Source organism: Centropristis striata, chromosome 22 (genome assembly GCF_030273125.1).
Source record: "Centropristis striata isolate RG_2023a ecotype Rhode Island chromosome 22, C.striata_1.0, whole genome shotgun sequence".
In the NCBI taxonomy this organism is placed as follows: Eukaryota; Metazoa; Chordata; class Actinopteri; order Perciformes; family Serranidae; genus Centropristis; species Centropristis striata.
In genome coordinates, this window is record NC_081538.1 from 26,660,141 (window position 1) to 26,681,399 (window position 21,259).

At 39.2% G+C, this 21,259-nt stretch overlaps 1 protein-coding gene across 1 annotated transcript in view; it reads left to right on the top strand.

Moving 5' to 3' along the window:
• The first annotated feature begins 9,900 nt into the window (after positions 1 to 9,900).
• The window catches only part of LOC131961113 (thyrotropin-releasing hormone-degrading ectoenzyme-like), a 267,325-nt gene continuing 255,966 nt past the window's right edge, over positions 9,901 to 21,259 (top strand). Inside the window, exon 1 of the mRNA XM_059326384.1 lies at positions 9,901 to 12,032. Coding sequence (XP_059182367.1) covers positions 11,535 to 12,032 — 498 coding nt within the window. The 5' untranslated portion in view covers positions 9,901 to 11,534. The remainder of the gene's footprint in view (positions 12,033 to 21,259) is intronic.

Consider the following 21,259-nt stretch of genomic DNA (forward strand, 5'->3'; position numbering starts at 1 on the left):
ATCCTTTGTCATATCACATTAATTCAGACATTTTTTGGGCATATATTCGTAATAAAAGTAATTTTTATGGTATTTACATGGGGGGAAAAACAGAAAAAAAACTGTAAATGAATCCAGTAAATTTCTGTAATTTTTTTTTTTTTACTTACAGTGAAAAGACTGATCATCCAAAGTGTTGTGTTGCTGTTTGATACACTGAAGCTCCACTTTGCAAAAATGTCCTCACTCTGTTGGTTAAAAACGTGTTCCGGTCCTCACTATATAGGAAGTACAAACACACACACACACACACACACACACTGAACGCTGGATCTCGCCGCAGACACACTGAGCTGTTTGTTCTGAGCTCTCTGACCACAGGATGCTGTGTCAGTCTCTCTCTGAGTCTCTGCTCGGCGCTGAATCATGGATGGAGCTTTGTGCTTTCAAGGAATTTGAAATATTGATGTTTGGATGTGTGTGTTCAGCTTTAAGTCTGTTCTCGCTCTGACATGCTCACGTCTCTTTCTTATTCTCTGCTGCTGCTGCTGCTGCTGCTAGATTGGTGTCAAGTGCAGAGAACACACACACACACACACGCACACACACACACACTGGTGCTCACACACTTCCTTCCTAACAAGTGATACACATTCATTACATTTTCTGCCCACAGTGTGTGTTCTCTGCACTTGACACCAATCTACCCCGAGGCAGAAGAGTGTGCCGCCCACTTAGATCTCTCTCTCTCTCTCTCTCTCTCTCTCTCTCTCTCTCTCTCTCTTTCCCCGCTGTCTTCCACCTCGATCCAGTTGGCTGAAATAGGACTCTAATTGGCCGTGCAATGTCAGGGAGACTGTGTGTTTGAGTGTGTGTGTGTGTGGACTGTGCAATAAAACAGTCATTTATTTTCTAAAGACCTGCTACTGCCCCCTATAGGCTGCAACCTTCACTCTGAAAAGTACTGCACCGACTTGTGGTTTTTGTTCTTCTTGAGGCTAAATAAAAAAGCTCATGGAAGGAAGTAAGTAAGTAAAATGTATTTATAGAGCATTTTTCATAGACACAACCACAAAGTGCTTTACATCAGGGATAAAATGCAGTAAAATATAGAGTTGACATAAAAACACACAATAGTATAACAACTGGTAACACATATGCCCGGGGAAACATCAACATCAGGGGAAAGCACAAAACATCATAGAGGTTCATGCACTTGGAAATATTAATGTTTAGGTTTGTGGAGGTCAGAAGCTGCTGCAGAAGGTTTACATTTTGCTTAGTGTGTACTAAGTGTAGAGTCATGCATCTTTAAGCCTCGAAACCCCAATGTTTTTTTTTGTTGCCCTTTTTACATTTTCCTCTCTGTGGCCTTGTTTTGCACTGTAATATATAAAATCTCTATAAAGTCCTGCAGCTCTATGGAATCAGCACCATCATGGCTAGAAGTGGGAACAACTCAAACATGTCTTTGTGCAGAATAACACAGTTAGAATGACAGAAATCAGAAAAAAAAGTTGAATTTCTCAGGTCATTTTTTAAAAATTGGGAAAAAAATTGAATTTATATATGAACACTTTTGCTAGTACCCACAAGTGTCACAAAAAAATGCAGAAAAAGACCAGAAAAAGAAATTAAATGACCAAATAACAAGCAAAAATGACGAAAAAATACAGTTTTCTTCACATTTTGCACAGATTGAAGTATTGTCAAGTTTCCAGCCTGTCCTGTCCTCTCCTCTCTGCTCTGTGTAAACAGCATCTCCTCTCCTGTCCTCTCCTCTCTGCTCTGTGTAAACAGCCTCTCCTGTCCTCTCCTCTCTGCTCTGTGTAAACAGCCTCCCCTGTCCTCTCCTCTCTGCTCTGTGTAAACAGCCTCTCCTGTCCTCTCCTCTCTGCTCTGTGTAAACAGCCTCTCCTGTCCTCTCCTCTCTGCTCTGTGTAAACAGATTCTCAGTGAATATTTGTCACGTGACCGTTGGTCTCAGCAGAATCAATCATGTCTTCAGTGTCTCTGAGGAGAATTTAATGTTTTTAACAGGATCTGGTTAGTGCAAAGGCTTTATTTTAAATGACACATGGAGAATAAAGAGATTCTGACACAAATATCAACATTTTTAAGTTTTGGTCACTTTTTGTAACTGAAACTTTTGTAACTGATTATCCGTTAGATGACTGTCAGAAAGTTCAAAATGTGACGATAATGGCTGTTTTTACAGTTTCTTTCTGCTATAAACGGTGCATTTTTGGCGATCCTGTAAAGTAAACATTGGTCTCAAAGGTAATTGGACCATTTTGGTCCATTAAAAACGTCTTGTTCAGTGTTCATTTTCCTACAATTTTTAAATGTTTCCAGGCGAAATTTGCTTATTAAGTTTAAATTTCTCGGCTTCCTGTTCTTTGTCCATCCTGTGACTCTCCAACTAATATCCCATAATGCTTTGCTCCTGTTCAATAGAGAATGAATAGGGGCTAAAACTCCCCTAATTGGCACTTTAACTTTGTCAGAATGGGAGCAAATCTCTGCAGCCAGGTTTCTAAAAAATCTGGTTCAGAAGCCTGAAACCAGAAGAGAGTCGTCGACTGCTGCAGCTGCAAATTTTTCACAAATCACATGTTGGTGGGACACACACACACACACACACACACACACTGACACACACAGTTCTGTCCATGTTCTGCTCATTGGACCGAGGAGCTGGACGGGTGGACAGAGTGTCTCACTTCAGCCTCCAGCTCTGGACAGAAGCACTGACCGCAGAAGCATCTGACAGAGAGAGATAAAAACTAGCAGTTAGCTTCAGTGAACATGACACACACACACACACACACACACACACACTCTGACCACGTGTGTGTCAGATAACAGATCGTTTAAAGAGGAGACATTTACAGTTAAATGCACACACTCTCACACTGACACGTTGTGAGACAGATGGGCGGGAGAACGCCAATTGTTGTAAAATTAATGGCTCATGTGATAGCCAATCAAACGCTTGGCAGCTTGTGTCAATAGCCAATCAAACAGCTGGCGGCGTGCATGTTGATGAGCTGCAGGTTCGTCAGTATCACCTTGGTAACGTCCGGGGAACACCTGACCTTCAACACACGGCCGAGCGCTTTAATGTCACAGACGGGAAAATGTTCCAGAAACACGCTGAACCGAGCTGACGGATGAGGGGGAAATGTGTTTTGAAGCAGATCTTTCGGGCTTTTTGTGTTGAAGTTAAAGATGTTTGTTACACCAGAGTTTCATTTCTTCACTCTAGACCAGGAGTCTCAAACTCAAATTACCTGGGGGCCGCTGGAGGCAGTATCGAAATGACCCAAAAAAAGACACAAAATTACAAAAAAAGACAAAAAATGACCAAAAAAAGAAACAAAATGTCCAAAAAAAGACACAAAATTACAAAAAAAAAGACATAAAATGACAGAAAAAAAACTAAATTACTTAAAAAAAACACAAAATGACCAAAAAAACCACAAAATTATTTAAAAAAGACACAAAATTACACAAAAAAGACACAAAATGACACAAAATGATTTAAAAAAATATACAAAATTACAAAAAAATCGAAAAACGATCTCAGTATCGTCATGTTTCCTGTCTCTCCTGTCCTCTCCTCTCAGCTCTGTGTAAACAGCCTCTCCTGTCCTCTCCTCTCTCCTCTGTGTAAACAGCCTCTCCTGTCCTCTCCTCTCTCCTCTGTGTAAGCAGCCTCTCCTGTCCTCTCCTTTCTGCTCTGTGTAAACAGATTTTCAGTGAATATTTGTCACGTTTAATGATTTTAACAGGATCTGATTAGTGCAAACACTGTATTTTAAATGACACATGTAGAATAAAGAGATTATGACACAAATATCAACATTTTAAGTTTCGTTTTGGTCACTTTTTCTACCAGAAACTTTTTATTACCTCTGATTCGTTCAAGGACTGTCGTAAAGTTCCATTTCTCTTGATAATGCCTGTTTTTACAGTTTCTTTCTATTATAAACAGTGGATTTCTGGCGATCTTTTAAAGAGAACATATTTCAGAGGACATGTGCTGCTCACATGTCTGTGAATGACTCTCTCAGATTATAGACGTAGCTGCCGTCACACTACACCCAGTAATCTGTGGAGGTCATGTCCACGGATCTGTCAATATTTTTCCTCTGCAGCAGCAGTCAGTGTGTCACATGTCAGTTTCTCTCTGAACATATAGAACACAAAGCTCGACATCACTAACAGGAGGAGAGAGAGGGCTGTCTGCTCTCCAGGATCACAGACAGAAGTGCCAAAAACAGCAGCTCTTCCTGAGGGACCACGAGGCGTTCACAGAGCTCCGGTCCTATCTATCTCAACACAAACTGAGACAACTTCTCACTTGTTTCATTACCTCAGAAAGAATTCGTTCTGGTCTCAATCTCCAGGGCGACACGGTGGAGTAGAGGTTAGCACTCCTGCCTCACAGCGAGAGGGTCACCGGTTCTCTAGTTTCAAGTCTTCTTCAAGACAATCGCGTGTAAATAATGATCCCATTCAGAAGAAAATAGATGATAAAGCAGGGTTTGATTTGATTAACAAGTGGCTGTCATCAGGATAGAAGCAGAACAATGCGTATCCATGGCAACGTGGATATCTAAACACAAATTTGACCCTTTCACCGTGTTTTCACTTCATCTGAGTTTATTTAGAAGTGTCTTGTTCAGCGTTCAGTAGGAACTAGAAGACTCCAAGGAGTCGCTGTTCAGTTTCTCCGGGAGATGATGTAAAACAAAATGTAGAAAAAAGACACAAAATTACCGAAAAAGTCATAAAAGAGCAACAAAAGACATAAAATGACCAAAAAGAGACACAAAATTACTAAAATAAAGACACAAACGTACCAAAAAAGGACAAAAATAATTGCCAAAAAAATACTAAAAAAAAACAAACAATAAACAGTCTTAAAGGATCAACAGAACATAAAATCACCAACAGATGACACAAAATGACTTAAAAAAGACAAAAATACTTTAAAAAAGACACAAAATGACCAAAAAACACCAAAAGAGACACAAAAACACCAAAAATAGGAATTAAAGAGCAACAAAAGACATAAAATGACCAAAAATAATAAAATAAAAACATAAACGTACCAAAAAGACACAAAATGACCGAAAAAGAGCATCAAAAGACATAAAATGACCAAAAAGAGACACAAACACTAAAAAGACACAAACGTACCAAAAAAGGACCCAAAAAATTGCCCCAAAAAATACAAAAAAAAGACACACAATAACCAAAAAAAGTTATAAAGGAACAACAAAACATAAAATCACCAACAAATGACACAAAATACTTTAAAAAAAAAGACAAAAATACTTAAAGGACACAAAATGACCAAAAAAAGACCAAAAATAGGAATTAAAGAGCAACAAAAGACACAAAATGACCAAAGATGATAAAATAAAGACATAAATGTACCAAAAAGACACAAAATGACCGAAAGAGAGCAACAAAAGACATAAAATGACCAAAAATAGGAATTAAAGAGCAACAAAAGACACAAAATGATAAAATAAAGACACAAACTTATACAAAAATACCAAAAAGACACAAAATGACCCGAAATAGACAAAAGTACTTAAAAAAAAGACACAAAATGACCAAAAAAATTACAAAAATAACAAAAAATAAAAATACGAAAAAACCACGTATCCGCTTTCCCGGCTTTAATGGTAGAAATGCGATAATACTTTCCCGCCTTAAATGACTGGCCTGATAACGGCCGACTGGCCTGATAACGACCGACTGGCCTGATAGCGACCGACTGGCCTGATAGCGACCGACTGGCCTGATAACGACCGACTGGCCTGATAACGACCGACTGGCCTGATAGCGACCGACTGGCCTGATAGCGACCGACTGGCCTGATAGCGACCGACTGGCCTGATAGTGACCGACTGGCCTGATAGTGACCGACTGGCCTGATAACGACCGACTGGCCTGATAGCGACCGACTGGCCTGATAACGACCGACTGGCCTGATAGCGACCGACTGGCCTGATAGCGACCGACTGGCCTGCCAGCAGGTGGAGCAGCTTCGTTCTCCAGAACCAAACCCAGAGATACTTCAACTGACTCTCTTGTGGCAGCAACTCCAGCTGTTTCATGTCGGAATTATTTTTTAACAAGGTCTGTGGATTATCTGATGCAACACGATTTCTGCTTTTCCGAGCTGTCCCTTTTTAAATAAAAAGCTCGTCTTCCACCTCTGATTCCTCTCTCGGTCCCTGGAAGTATAAAGTGAGCTTAACGTTTCCTCTCTGCTCTCAGATTATCCTCACAACAGCAGAAAGACTCTGTATGAACACGAGTTATAGAGAAGAGCTGATAAGAGCTACAGCACAACGACCACACACACACACACACACACATTCTTGTACTTCTATCTTTGTGAGGACCCTCATTCAAACAGTGAATTCCCTTGCAAGGTTATAATATTTTTGGATTTTTCATCAGTTTTAGTTTTGATTTGGTTGTGAATTTTTGTTTTCAAATTCAGTTAGTTTTAATGAGTTTTTAGAGTGAGTTTGCTAGAACTAAAAGCTACACTTAAACTAAATCATTTAAAAAAAATTGAAAATTTGAAATGCTTTAGTTTTAGTTTAGTTTTTATTATTTTTAGTTTTTTGTAATGGGGTATTTGTTGGGTGGGAGATTAAAAGAGGTCACAGTAAATTTTGCCTTTATTTCCTTTTCCTTATCCATCTTCATTTTGTATGAAAAAAGTTGAAAAAGACGAAAACGAAGGACATTTTCACTATAATTTTAGTTAGTTTTGTAACCACACAATACAGTTTCAGTTAATTATCATCATCATGTAACCTTTTACCCTTAAAACAAAGTCTGAAATCTCAAAAAAGCCTTTAAAGAAGTGAGGACCGGCCGAAATGTCCCCACTTTGCAAAAATGTCCTCACTCTGTTGGTTAAAAACGTGTTACGGTCCTCACTATGTAGGAAGTACAAGAACACACACACACACACACACACACACACACACACACACACACACACACACACATTCTTGTACTTCTATCTTTGTGAGGACCCTCATTGGAACAGTAAATTCACTTGCAAGGTTATAATAGTTTGGGATTCTTCATTAGTTTTAGTTCAGTTTCTACTATTTTAGTTTTTTTGTAACTGGGTATTTGTTGGGTGGGAGATTAAAAGATGAATTCAATTTTGCCTTTATTTCCTTTGTCTTATCCATCTTCATTATATGTGAAAAAAGTTGACAAAGATGAAAACAAAGGACATTTTCACTATAATTTAAGTAAGTTTTAGTTAGTTTTGTAACCACATAATACAGTTTCAGTTAGTTAATTATCTTTTTTTTAAAAACATAAACCTAATTGTAACCTTAACCCTTAAAACAAAGTCTGATATCTCAAAAATGTCCTCACTTTGCAAAAATGTCCTCACTCTGTTGGTTAAAAATGTGTTCTGGTCCTCACTGTGGGAACACACACACACACACACACACACACACACACACACACTGACTTAAGGACATTCACAAAGCAAGCCGGCCTCAGAGAGAGAGTGTGTGTGTGTGTGTGTGTGTGTGTGTGTGTGTGTGTGTGTGTGACTTACTTGTCTTTCATCATTCATTTTCTTTTGTCTGTTTTGTATAATGTCGGGTGCACTAAAAAAATAAATAAATAAAAAAGTCTGACGATAAAAGTTTCCAAACACTTACCGTCAAATAACAGTAAACAACTATAAGTTATTTTACACATAATTTATTTAAAAATACAGATAATATACAATTAATATCTGTATTTAAAAAGATTTACCTTTTTTAGAACTAAGGTTTTTTTCTTTACTATTATATAATGGTCAGTGTCTGTAAGTGGTAACTGTCCTTTTTAAATGATTTTTAGAAACTTTTTTTTCCTTAAATTTTAAGTTTTACTGTAAGAAAACAGAAATTTGTCTAAATTTTACATTCAGCAATATGTGTATTTTTTAATAGAATTCACTGTATTTAACGTTCAAGACCATGAAGCAATAAAATAATAATGTAAAAAAAAAAATCTAAAAATTTTACTTGTAATAATATTTGTAATAAAAGTAATTTACTTTTTATGGCATTTGCATGCAATAAAAAAAAAATCCTAAAGCCCCCCAGTAAAGTCAAGTAACAATAAACAATGCAAGTTTTTTTCACAGATAATTTATTTAAAAATACAAATTATATACAGTAAATATCTGTATTTAAAAAAATAGTTTATATATAGATTAATGATATATAATATTATGTATTATATAATATTAATGACAATTAAAGTGTTTGGTAACTTTTGCTGCCAGCAATATGATGCATGTTTTTTTGTATTTTTACATGGAATTCATTGAAATTTCATAAAAATACAGTAAAAAAAAAAAAAAAAAAAGCATTAAAAACCCTCCAATTTCGCATTATGTTAATTTGTAGAATTCAACTTTGATTGTTATGGTTATTATTTGTAGTAAAATTTACTTTTTTTTAAAAAAAAATTGCATTTGCACAAAAACAAGAAAAACGCTGTAAAATAATACAGCAAATTTCAGTAAAATTACTTTCTTTTTTACAGTGTGGGTGTAGCTTTCATTCAAGCAGACAGGCTCTCTCTCTTCCTCTCTCTCTCTCTTCCTCTCTCATCCTCTCTCTCTCTCTTGCTCTCTCTCTCTCTTCCTCTCTCCCTTCCTCTCTCTCTCCCTCTCTCTCTCTTCCTCTCTCTCTCTTGCTCTCTCTCTCTTCCTCTCTCCCTCTTTCTCTCTCTCTTCCTCTCTCTCTCTCATCCTCTCTCTTCCTCTCTTCATCTCTCTCTGTATTCTCTCTTTCTCTCTCTTCATCTCTCTCTCTATTCTCTCTCTCTCTTTATCTCCCCCCCCCCCCTCTCTCTCTCTCTCTCTCTCTCTCTCTGCCTCTCTTTTCCTCTCTCTCTCTCTCTCTCTGCCTCTCTTTTCCTCTCTCTCTCTCTCTCTCTCTCTCTCTCTCTCTCTCTCAGTCAGCGCGTGCCTCTCGGTTGGAGCAGCAGCTCGTGCTCAAACGCAAACGCGCACCGCGAGCCTCACGGACTCTCTGCTGCACGAGAGTCTTGGCTGCACCTCCTCCTGCACCTCCTCCATCACCGTCCTCCTCCTCCTCCTCCTCCTGCTGCTCGGGTTGGATGGAGGGATGCTGAGCTTCATCACCGTGCATCATCATCATCACCATCACCATCATCACCCGCAGCAGCGGCAGCACCGGGAGCACCGGGCGGAGCGGAGGGAGAGAGGAGCAGCAGCCGCGGCAGCAGCTCTCTCCGTGGGCTAAAAAGTTGAGGAGGATCCGGTTGATTCCCGGAGCTCCGGAGGGGCCCGCGCCCCGCGCTAACCCGGGATAATCCGCCTGACACGGCTCATTTCTGGACTTGATGAGAACGGATCCGGTGCTTTTTAGAGGATTTAACGGAAGCTGCTTTCAAGGATCTCTTTCTATCGGGTCCCCGGGACCGACACTGAAGGGGCCCCCTGTAGTCTTTACCGGATCCCCGGTGATCACTTTGTGCTCCCCAGATGTTTGTTGTAACGGATTCCCGGTGGATGAGAGGATCAATAACGGGGTTTTTCTGAACTCCATGACGGATTTCTATGTGTTTAAACTGACATCTGTGGCGTTTTAACGGATCTGTAACGGATCCCCGGACAGTCCCGGGTGGACTTACTGGTTTGTTGACCGACGGTAACCCCAGCCCCCTCCCCCGGTACGCTACTGAGAAAAAAAGATTAAAAAAAAAAAAACACAGGAGAAGAAAAGAAACGGAGGTATAAAGCAGCTGAGAGGGAGATACCGGGTTTACCGGGTTTTACCGGGAGAAGCGCGCGTCTTCTCAGGACTCCCCGGGAGAGCCCCAAGGGACCGGAGCGCCGAGAGGAGCCGACCCGGGGCTCACCGCCTCCCAGCGGGGGCGACAGCAGAGAAGTTCCCGGAGCAGCGGAGGAGTTGCTGTGGATCTTTACCGACCCGTTAATAACCGGATACTGCTGATCACCACCGGACTGATCTCATTAGAGGAATGGATCCATTTTGGGCATTTTAGCGGATAAAACGCGCCTTTTCTTCCCGTTTCTTCGCACCGAATCGATACATTTCTGCTCATCAATCATACTGAATCCATTTTTTCATCCATCAGGCTCACGGAGCTGTAAAGCAGGGATCGTTTAGACCCGGTGGAGACCCCGAGTGAATTATCTCCTCCACGGTGAAATAAACCCACATGCTGGCCGTAAATTACCCACTTAACCCCCTCAGGAGAGAGAGAGGCAGAGAGACATAGACTCACAGCGCACACAGAGTTATTACCTGCATCAGACACCAGCTTTCTGCAGAGAAAGCAACAAAAAAAGAACTTGAAAATCTGCAAAACAGGCAGAAAAGGTCAATTTGGTGGAAATTAACCTGAAAAAAATCACATTATTGGACAAATTGTTAATTAAATGACATTAAAAGTCAAAAGGTGAATTTTCCGACATTAAAATACTAAAAAACGACCCAAACAAACTAAACTGAGACTCAATGGCAAATTTTCTTGACATAAAATACAAATTTAAATCATACTTAATAGAAATATAATCCAAAATATCATCTGATTATTAGCTGACTTGGTTTTAAAGTAAGAAAAACCCCAAATGCAATCATACTAATTGTCGTCGTGGCTCCTAATATTGACCTTAATGTTCTGTGAGGTTTTTTTATTTTTTTATCTCCCATTGTATCGTAATAATAATCCCATAATAGTCTGATAGGGGTTTTATTTATGCCTTATTGCAGTTCTGGAAGAGCTTTAACTCAGAAGAAATTAACTTTATAACGACCTGGAGACGATAACCTGCCGCTTCAAACCTCCCGCGATGGTTAACATTTGGTTTAGAGTCTCCGGCTCGGAAACATGAAGCTCCTAATGAAGGTTTTTATCATCTAAAAGTGCTTTTTAATGGATAATCTGTGAGTTAGTTCAGATAAAGTGAGATTCCAGCTTGTTTTTCTCAACATATAGGCTGTTAACGAGGCTTTGTTCACAGTTTGTGTCTGCTGGTTTGGCTCCTGATTCCCAGTGAAGCCTATGGATGGTACGCTCACTGTATAGCCACATCCTCAACAGCATACCACCTCCTCCTCCTCCTCCTCCACCTCCTCCTCCTCCTCCTCAGCCTCCTCTAGAACTTGAAATCGAGCCATGCAGCATTGATTTTTCTTTCCTCACCGCAAAACCAAAAACGCACACGACCATCTCATCTCTCTTCATGGTTTTGTCAGTTTTTGTTGCCTGAAATGTAAGACATCGCCGCGGTGTTGATTTCCCACCTCGAGCCGGAGCTGAAGGGCGCTCCGAGCCGTCCGGCGGCTGCAGCGGCGGCGAGGTCAAAGGTCAGGTGTTCAGAGATACACCAGAGTGGAGCTCTGACAGACTGAGAAAACACACAAAGAGATCGTACGAGCATAAATGAATGCTCCTCTGACGTTTCTTTGAAGTTAGAAGGAAACTTTCACAGCCAGATGGGTCTGAACGACAGCAGCCCGGGCGCCATGCGGAACGGCCGCGGCCTCTCGGACCAGTGGGCGGAGTCGGTGGTGGTGCGGCCGCGGACCACCGAGCGCCACATCACGGTGCACAAGCGGCTGGTGCTGGGCTTCGCCCTCTCCATCCTCACGCTCATCATCGTCACGGCGGTGGCCGTGGTGCTCAGCGTGCGCTTCGAGGAGTGCGGCGGGCGGGACCGCAACGGAGGCGCGGCGGGGGAGTCGGGCTCCCGGGGCTCCGGAGGGTCCGCCAAGCTGAACGGCAGCAGAGGCGAGAGGACGGGGGAGCGGGGGGACGACGAGGCGGCCCAGCCCTGGAGGAGCTCCAGGCTGCCGGGCTCCATCCGGCCGCGGCACTACGACCTGGCGCTCGCCGTCTACATGGACAACTTCACCTTCTCCGGAGAGGTCAGCATCGAGCTGGAGTGCATCAACGCCACCCGGTTCATCGTGCTGCACACCGACCGCCTCGAGGTACGCCACAAATATCTAAACGTCTTTGGTAAACGTGAATGTAAGGCTGCTCCTTTTTTGGCTTAAATAACTCGTTCATCTGTAACCGATTATTCAAACTCAGGTCCCATAACCATTCACGCTCTCATTCACTCCTATGGGCAATTTAGAGCCATCAGTTAATCCCAAGCTGCATGCTTTTGGACTGTTGGAGGAAGCTGGAGCACCCAGAAAAACCCAACACCGACACGGAGAGAGCATGCAAACTAAATAAAAATTGGAATTCCGATTATTTTGTTCAATGTAGTGAATGGACCTGCACTTATATAGCGCTTTTCTAGTCACTTTGCGACCAATCAAGGCGCTTTACACTACAGACTGCATGCATTCACCCGTTCAAACACACATTCATACTGGTGGCAGAGGCTACCCTAAACGGTGCCACCTGCCACCATTGGGAATTCATTCACAGATCAATGAACGCAGCATTGGGAGCAATTTGGGGTTCAGTATCTTGCTCAAGGATAGTTCGACATGTAGGCTGCCATGGTCAGGGATTGAACCACCAACCGTCCGATCGGTAGGTAACCCGCTCTACCAACGAAACCACAGCCACCGTAAGGCTGCTCCTTTTTTGGCTAAAATCACTCGTTCATCTGTAACCAATTATCCAAACTTGGGTCCCATAACCATTCACGCCTATGGGCAATTTAGAGTCAGCTGGTAATCCCAAGATGCATGTTTTTGGACTGTTAAAGGAAGCCGGAGCACCCGGAAAAACCCAACACCAACACAGAGAGAACATGCAAACTAAAAATGAAAAATCTGAATTCCAGTTATTTTGTTCAATATTGAGATCACGATTATTTAACACAATTACTCGTTTCGTTGACAGTTGGAGAAACTGAAACTGTTTCCGTCCGTTGGGTTGTTAGAGAGGAATCACTGCTGTAAAAGAACGGAGTAAACAAAGACAAAACCAGAACATTATTGTGAAACGAGACGTAGCACAATAACCGTTTTATCTCAGTTGTCTTTTTTCGTAATCATTGGAGGAGAGAATCATAACTAAAATGAGATGTAATGCCCAGCCCTATATTAAATACCTTAAAGAACAAATTAACTCTCGTACTTGCGACGCTCCAACTTTAGCTAAAAATATCTGCTGGTACCGTCCATGTTTCATGTTGTCCACAGAGACGTTGATATAATATTGAGGAAGACAGAAACAGCAGAAAGTTCAGTATTTGCTACGTTAGTTGTTCCCAGTAGAGGATTTTCACTTTTGTTCCATCTGAGTTCCACTAAAAATGTTCCGTCCTCTCCCAGTCTTGGAAGAAGAACCTGTTCCCGTAATAAGACCCAAACTACCGTCACTAAACGGCATAACAACATAAATACACACCAACAGGGTGCATATTCTTTTTCTAATGGAGACCAGCTGCAAGATCTCTGTTTCCAACACGTTTGGAGGTCTAAAGTCTATATTTCCTTGTTTAAAAATGACCCTTTTGTTATTTTTCCTGTACTGCCTGCTCCTGTTATAAAGGCTACACTTTATCTTGATGTAAATATCCTCCTCTAGTTTCTATATTCTGTTGAGCACATCAACCTTTTTTTGGCGCCATGTCGTTTTTCCGATGCCTGTTTGGTCGGACTGTTCTGAAGTCTGAAGAAATGATCGTTCTCTTACTTTAACCCTCCAAAAGCTCCAAATCCAGACTTCTTCACCACATCCAGACTAGAAAACAAAGCAGCGTGGAGCCCTACTGTAAATTTACCTCTAAAGTTCTGGCTGTAAACTCCATGAGGCCAGTTTCAGTTTGATGATGATATACCAAGTAAAACTGGAGACAAGCTCAAATATATTTAGTATAAAATGATAGAACTGGATGGAACCCTCTTATATGTTAGATTTGCAACCTTTGTTCACATTTGCAACATTTAAAATTCCTTATTGAGCATGATAGTGTTTTGAAAGTTAAAAAAAAAGATTCAAAATCACATTTTATGTTGGACTAAAGGACTAAAATAGACACAAAATGACCAAAGAAATATACAAAATGGCTAAAAAAAAGACAGAAAAAGACACAAAATGACAGAAAAAGACTCAAAATGACCAAAAAAAGACACAAAATGAACGAAAAAAGACACAAAATGACTAAAAAAGACACAAAAAGACACAAAATGTCAAAAAAAGACACAATGACCAAAAAAAGACACAAAATGACCAAAAAGACACAAGATGACAAAAAAGACACAAAATGACCAAAAAAAGACAGAAAATGACCAAAAAAGGACACAAAATGACCAAAAAAGACACAAAATGACCAAAAAAACAAACAAAATTGTTACACTAAACACACAAGACACAAATAAAATAGAGTCACATGAGAATAAAAACCAGGATGACAGTCGTCAAGGAGTTCATTTTTTAGTCATAACTCAATTTTGACCAAAATGTAGCTACTGCAGTTAGACTTTGTAGATCTCACATCACATTTAGACCTCAGCTCTCTTTCCGATGCCCCTTTGGTCCGACCAGCCGGTAGTCTGGTAGTCGTAGTGATCTTTGTGTGATGTTGCAGGTGGTTCCAGGTGGTGCACGCTGTAACGTTGCTGCTGATGCTCGTTTTCTCTCTCTCAGAGTTAAATGGGACAAAGAGGAAGCTCTATTGTTGTTGCACGTCAGCTGGCAGAGTTGATATAAAACCTGAGAAGCTCTGTGTGTGTCTGAGAGTCGCTGCTGTCAGGTTTTCAGCTGGATAACACAGTTTAGAGTTTATTGTCCCTCAGGGGAAATCTTCTCCACGAGGACAAACACGCATTCAACTTGTCGGCTGCTTTGGGTTGTTTGATAACTTTGTGCTGCTTTTTAGTCATTTTGTGTCTATTTTTTTTAGTAATTGTACATGTTATTTTGTCATTTTTTTGTCATTTTGTCTTATTTTGTCATTTTACAAATTTGTAATTTTTTTTGTTAATTTTGTGTCTTTTTAGTCATTATGTCTTTTTTTAGTCATTTTTGTCTTCTTTGGAAAGTTTTTTTTTTGTCATTTGTCTTTTTTTTGTAATTTTCCATCTTATTGTAATTTTTTTGGTTAATTTTGTGTCTTTTTTGGAAAGTTTCTGCATTTTTTAAATCATACTTTGTTATATTTTTTTGTTAATTTTGTGTCTTTTTTGGAAAATTTTAAAAATAATTTCGTCTTTTTTGTCATTTTACACATTCTTTAAAATAATTTTTATATAAATGTTTTTTTGGAAAGTTTCTATGTTTTTCTTGTCATTTTGTGTCTATTTTTAAAATAATTTTACAATTTATTATGTTAATTTTGTGTCTTTTTTTGGTCATTTTCTGTCTTTTTTTGTCATTTGTCATCATTTTGTGAGGGGAAATCTTCTCCACAGCACACAGAGACAACATACGATGACAGACAACAGGACTGTGTGTGTGTGTGTGTGTCCTTAGTGTTTAACTCTGCAGGGTCGGCTGAGGGGACACCAGTTCTCCTGCAGCAGTTGTGTGTGTGTGTGTGTGTGTGTGTGTGTGTGTGTGTGTGTGTTTGACTCTTTTATAAAGAAGTTGTGGGGATCAACAACCGGAACTGAAATATATTTGCAGCAGCGAAAAGCTTCGAGTCAAAAGTCACAACAACACAAACTTTATTTAAATGCCTTTAAGCGTCGGTTTAATTAAATGCTGCAGAACAGAACTTTTCTCTCTCCGTCTAATATAAAGAGTCAGTCTGCCTCTCTGGAGTTTAATGCTCCCAAACTGCACGTTTACACCTTTTCTTTAGTGCCTCCACCGAGACAGAGAGATAAAAGATAAAAGAGATGAAGTTTGGACTGAAGTGATGCTGAAACCTTCTTTGATCCTGCAGCTGAATGTTGTCTGACCTGTTGAGGTGTCTGGACTCTGTCTGACTCATAAACAGGTCCAGCAGGTCAAAGGAGCCTCAGAGGTCGGTGTTATTCTGTCCGCTGTATGAAATGTTCATCTCCACTGTGCTGCCTTTTAGAACCAAACATCCTGTCATTAACGGTCAGTTAGCAGCAGAAACACTGCTAGGTTCTTGCAGCTTCAGCAATATTTGCAAAATATGTTGGAAACATAAAAGATTGTAGTGACCGTGACGTCACCTGTTGGTTTGTGGCCCATTTGAAGCCTCGAGTTCAGCGTTACACTCGTCGCCATCTTGTTTCTGATACAGGAAGCATGACCATATTTGGACTGTGGAGGAGGAGAGGGATCTGATCACTGACTACAGCCTCTCTACACCTCAACCTGACTGAGAGAAGCTGCTGCTAATTCATGTTAGCATTAACTGGGATGTTAGTTATGGCTAGCAAAAAAACAAAAACAAAATGTTTGTTCCTGACCTCAGAAAACTGAGCAGCGACTCCTTGGCGTGTCTGTTAGTCCAACCAAACACTGAACAAGACATTTAATGAACAAAACGTTCAAATAAACTGTCATTAAGTGAAAATACAGTGAAAGGGTCAAAGTTATGAGATCAAACCGCTAAACATGCTTTTTTATATCTATATAACGTTATATATAACTTTATTGACAAGTTGCCGTGGATACGCATTGTTCTGCTTCTCTCCTGATGACGGCTCGCCTTGTTAGTGACCTGTCAATCAAAGGTAGCCCCGCCCCAAATCATATGATTCTTTATCTTCTATTTTCTTCTAAATGGGGCCATTATTAGAACTATTGACATCAAATTGTCCTCAAGATCATTTTTAACTAGCGATTGAGACCATAGTGTTGTCCTGAAAATTTTTTCTGAGGTAATAAATCAAGTGAGAAGTCTTCAAATTTTGCACTGAAATGAATGGGCAGATTTATTTTGCAGCCAAACTTAGCACCCCCTGCTGGAATTTTGGTGGATTGCAGGCTTAAGGCACTTCCTGGTTTGCCTCCCTGCTCAGACCAGGAGGTTGCCGCCTGAGTCCAACCGAACGCTGAACAAGACATTTTTTTTAAATAAACTTCTATTCTGTTTAAATTTCAACACTGCTGTGTCAGCCACCTGTCAATCAAAGGTAGCCACGCCCCAAATCATGATTCTTTATCTTCTATTTTCTTCTAAATGGGGCCATTATTAGAACTATTAACATCAAATTGTCTTGAAGAAGATTTTTTTACTAGTGATTGAGACCATAGTGTTGTCCTGAAAAAAAATTCTGAGGTAATAAATCAAGTGAGAAGTTGAATGAAATGAATGGGCCCCCTGCTGGAATTTTAATTTCACATGTTAATTTACAGATTCCAACTTTGATTTAATTGTTAAAATGAATAATACAGTAATTTACTTTTTAATGTAGAAAATAATAATAATAATAATCTTTCAGTCTACAGTCTGTTTTACATCTTTTTTATTACAATTTTTTATTAAAAAAACATATTTTACAGCGCAGAAAGATCAGTTTGTTTCCAGATGAACTAATAAAAAAAGGTCCTTCTGTGTATAAACAGTTTCCAGAGGACACTATGAAGGACTCTGTGACCTTTGACCCCTGAGTAACCTGACTCAGAACTATAATTTTTTGTGAGTTTCCAAACGAAACTCCTTGTTTTCGGTGCGGCGGTTCACAGAAACGAGCCGCTCTCTAACAAAGAATGTTTATTTCCAGATTCTGCCTCAGAGATTTCTCTAACGAGGCTAATTAACCGTCAAAGATGCTGTTTCAGCCCGTTTTTCTCTCCAGACGGGCGGCGTGTTGAGAGAGAGAGAGCCTGGGAGGAAGCAGCGCTGGCTGCGGTCATCCCGGCTAATGTGTGAGGAGGATAAATGCGTCTAATTTGGGCCGGGGCCAATTAAAGAGCCTGCAGCTCGTCTGTTGCTGGTGAATTAGGAGGTGTTGTTGATCCGGGCGGGTCTCCTCAGGTAACTCTGTGACAAATTTACTTTAGGAAAATAATAATAAAAAGGGGATACTGTGGGTAAAAATACAACCTGCAGGAAGAAAGAGGAGGAAAAGAAACGGAGTGCTTTATTCTCCGAGTCAAAGGAAAAAGACACAAACAGATAAACAAAAGTAGATAATATTAAAGGCTCCTAGGCTGCTTTGGGTTCTTTGGTCATTTGGTGTCTTTTTGTCATTTTACGTCTTATTTTTTCATTTTTTTTTGTTCATTTTGCATTTGTTTATAGTTATTTTTTGTCTTTTTTGTCATTTTACATCTTTTTGGGGGTCTTTTTTGTCATTTTGTGTTTTTAATTGTCATTTTACATCTTATTTTTTCATTTTTTTTGTTCATTTTTTGTCTGTTTGTAGTCATTTTTTTCTGTTTTGTCATTTTACATCTTTTTTTTGTTCATTGTGTCTTGTTTGTCATTTTGTGTCTTTTTTGTTCATTTTTTTAATCTTATTTTTCATTTTTTGTTAATTTTGTGTATTTTTTAGTAATTTTCATTTGTCATTTGACATCATATTTTTCATTTTTGAAAATGTCTTTTTGTCATTTTGTCTTTTCTTTTGTCATCATGTGTCTCTTTTGGAAAATTGCTGTGTTTTTTTCTTGTCATTTTACATCATATATATATTTTTTTTAATGTGTCTCTTTTTAGTAATTTTTTGTTAATCTTGTCTTTTCTTTGTAATGTTACATCTTTTTTTGTCATTTTGTGTTTTTTTTAGAAAGTTTCTGCTTATTTCTTGTCATTTTTTTTCATTTTACATCATATTTTGTCATTTTTTTCTTTTTTTATAGTAATTTTCCATCTTTTTTTGGTCATTTTGTGACTTTTTTTTAAACATTCAGTGTTTTTTTTGGAAAGTTTCTAACTTTTTAGTCATTTTGTGTCTTCTTTTTTTTTTTTTAGTAATTTCGTGTCTTTCTTGTTCTGGATGTTTCATGTTGTGAATCTCTCCTGCGGATCATCTCACTGATCTTCAGTCGATGAACTTTCAGAAGCTCCGCTCACTTCGCTGCCCAGATTTAAACACAATGTTCGGTTATTAAAGAACAACAATGTTCAGTCATTAAAGCGTGTGACGGTGACGAGTTGAGCCGAATCAACAAACAAACACAATTAAAAAGCGTCTCTTCGGAGCGTGGCGCCGCGTTCGCTGACTCAACAGAAAACTGGCTGAAAAACATCCTTTTAATCCCGACGTTTCCTCTCCGTGTCAGCAGCTCTCTGCTCGTATCGATCACTTCATTCATCAAAGAACACACACACACACACACACACACACACACACACCGTACACACACTAACACGGCGTCTGATTGGCTTTGGAGCGCTGATGTGTGACAACAAAGAGACCCGGAGGTTCCTAATGGTTCCTACTGTTGCCAGGCATGTTCCCATCATGCACTGCTGCTCTGCTCAGCGGGTCGTTCCTCTGGTTCTCCTTCAGACTCTCAGCTCTCATTTCTGCTTAATAATGAGACTTTTTACCCCAATTTTCTCTCTGTAAACTCTCTGATTTGCTGGTTTGCTCTGAAGCTGCTGCAGTAGCAACTTTACGTCTCTTAGAGTTGATATTTTAATGCACGGACAACATTTCAGGGCAACTTTCGTCCACTTTCTACATCTGGGGCCGGATCGCGGGGGCAAACAGAGGCCAAACTGAAGCTTAAATTGTTGATATTTGTGTCAGAATCTCTTTATTCTACATGTGTCATTTAAAATAAAGCGTTTGCACTAACCAGATCCTGTTAAAAACATTAAATTCTGCTCCTCAGAGACACTGAAGACATGATTGATTCTGCTGAGACCAACGGTCACGTGACAAATATTCACTGAGAATCTGTTTACACAGAGCAGAGAGGAGAGGACAGGAGAGGCTGTTTACACAGAGCAGAGAGGAGAGGACAGGAGAGGAGAGGCTGTTTACACAGAGCAGAGTGGAGAGGACAGGAGAGGCTGTTTACACAGAGCAAAGAGGAGAGGACAGGAGAGGCTGGAAACATGACAGTACTTCAATATGTACAATATGTGGAGAAAACAGTTTTTGTCATTTCGCATCTTATTTTGTATGTTAATTTTCTCCTTTTTTAATTAATTTTGTGTCTTTTGTGTCATTTTACGTCTTTTTTTTAACTTTTTTGCCATTTTTATGTCTTCTTTGGAAAATGTTTGCATTTTTTTGTAATTTTTAGTTTTTTTTGTCATGTTCTTTTTTTTGGCATTTTCCGTCTTATTCTGAAATTTTCGTGTCAAATTGGTGTCTTTATTTAGTCATTCTGTGTCTTTTTTTTGTGCTTTTGTGTCTATTTACAGTCTATGCATCATTTTTGTCATTTTGTGTCTTTTTTTGGAAAGTTTGTTTCTTTTTTTGGAAAGTTCGTGTCTTTTTTTTTTTGTGATTTTGTGTCTATTTACAGTCTATGCATCATTTATGTCATTTTGTGTCTTTTTTTGGAAAGTTTGTGTCTTTTTTTTGTCATTCTGTGTCTTTCGTGGGGGCAGCAGACTCAGACTGGTACTCCAGGCGTCTCTCTCCCCTGAAACAGTTTCCAGCCCTTCCTTGGTGATCCTGAGGTGTTCCCATATGAGAAACAGATGAGACATATAATACTCTAGCATGTTCTGGCTTTTACCAGTTGGTCGTGCCCAGAGAACCTCCTGCCAGATTTTTGCAAAAATTAAACAAACGTTGTTTTTACGTAACTAAGAAAACATAAAATGAGCACATAGAGTTTTCTCCAAAGTATTTCATCATTTTGCGTCCTCTTCTTCCTGCCTTTAGATGGACGGAGTGTCTAAAATAAAATAAAAAAACTTTATTTAATGATATTTACTAGAGAAAATTTGGTGATAGTATTTTTGAAAATATGATTTTTTTGTGATCAATTTTTCATTGGTTTTTCCATTTAGTTTAAAACAAACAAACAAGCAGGTGTGGCAAGCATCAGTTGGGCAATAATAGCAACAGCAACAAAGAAGATAAAATGGTCGTGTAGCATAACAAACAAAAAATAAATAAATAACAATGGCAATACTACCAACCAAACATATCAACAATATTGAGTGTTAAAAATAAGAAAAAGGGAAAAAAAAAGAAAATATGATTGATGCATATAGCTTATTTAGATATTTAGAATTTTTAAAGAATTTTAATTTCTTTATTTTTTTAATTATTTTGTATTAAAATGTATTTTATTTATTCTATTTATTTTATTAATATATTTAGTTTTCACCAGTCTTTACTTTTTCAAACTTTTTTAATTTATAAAAAAAATATTTTATTTATTTTATTAATATATTTAGTTTTCACCAGTC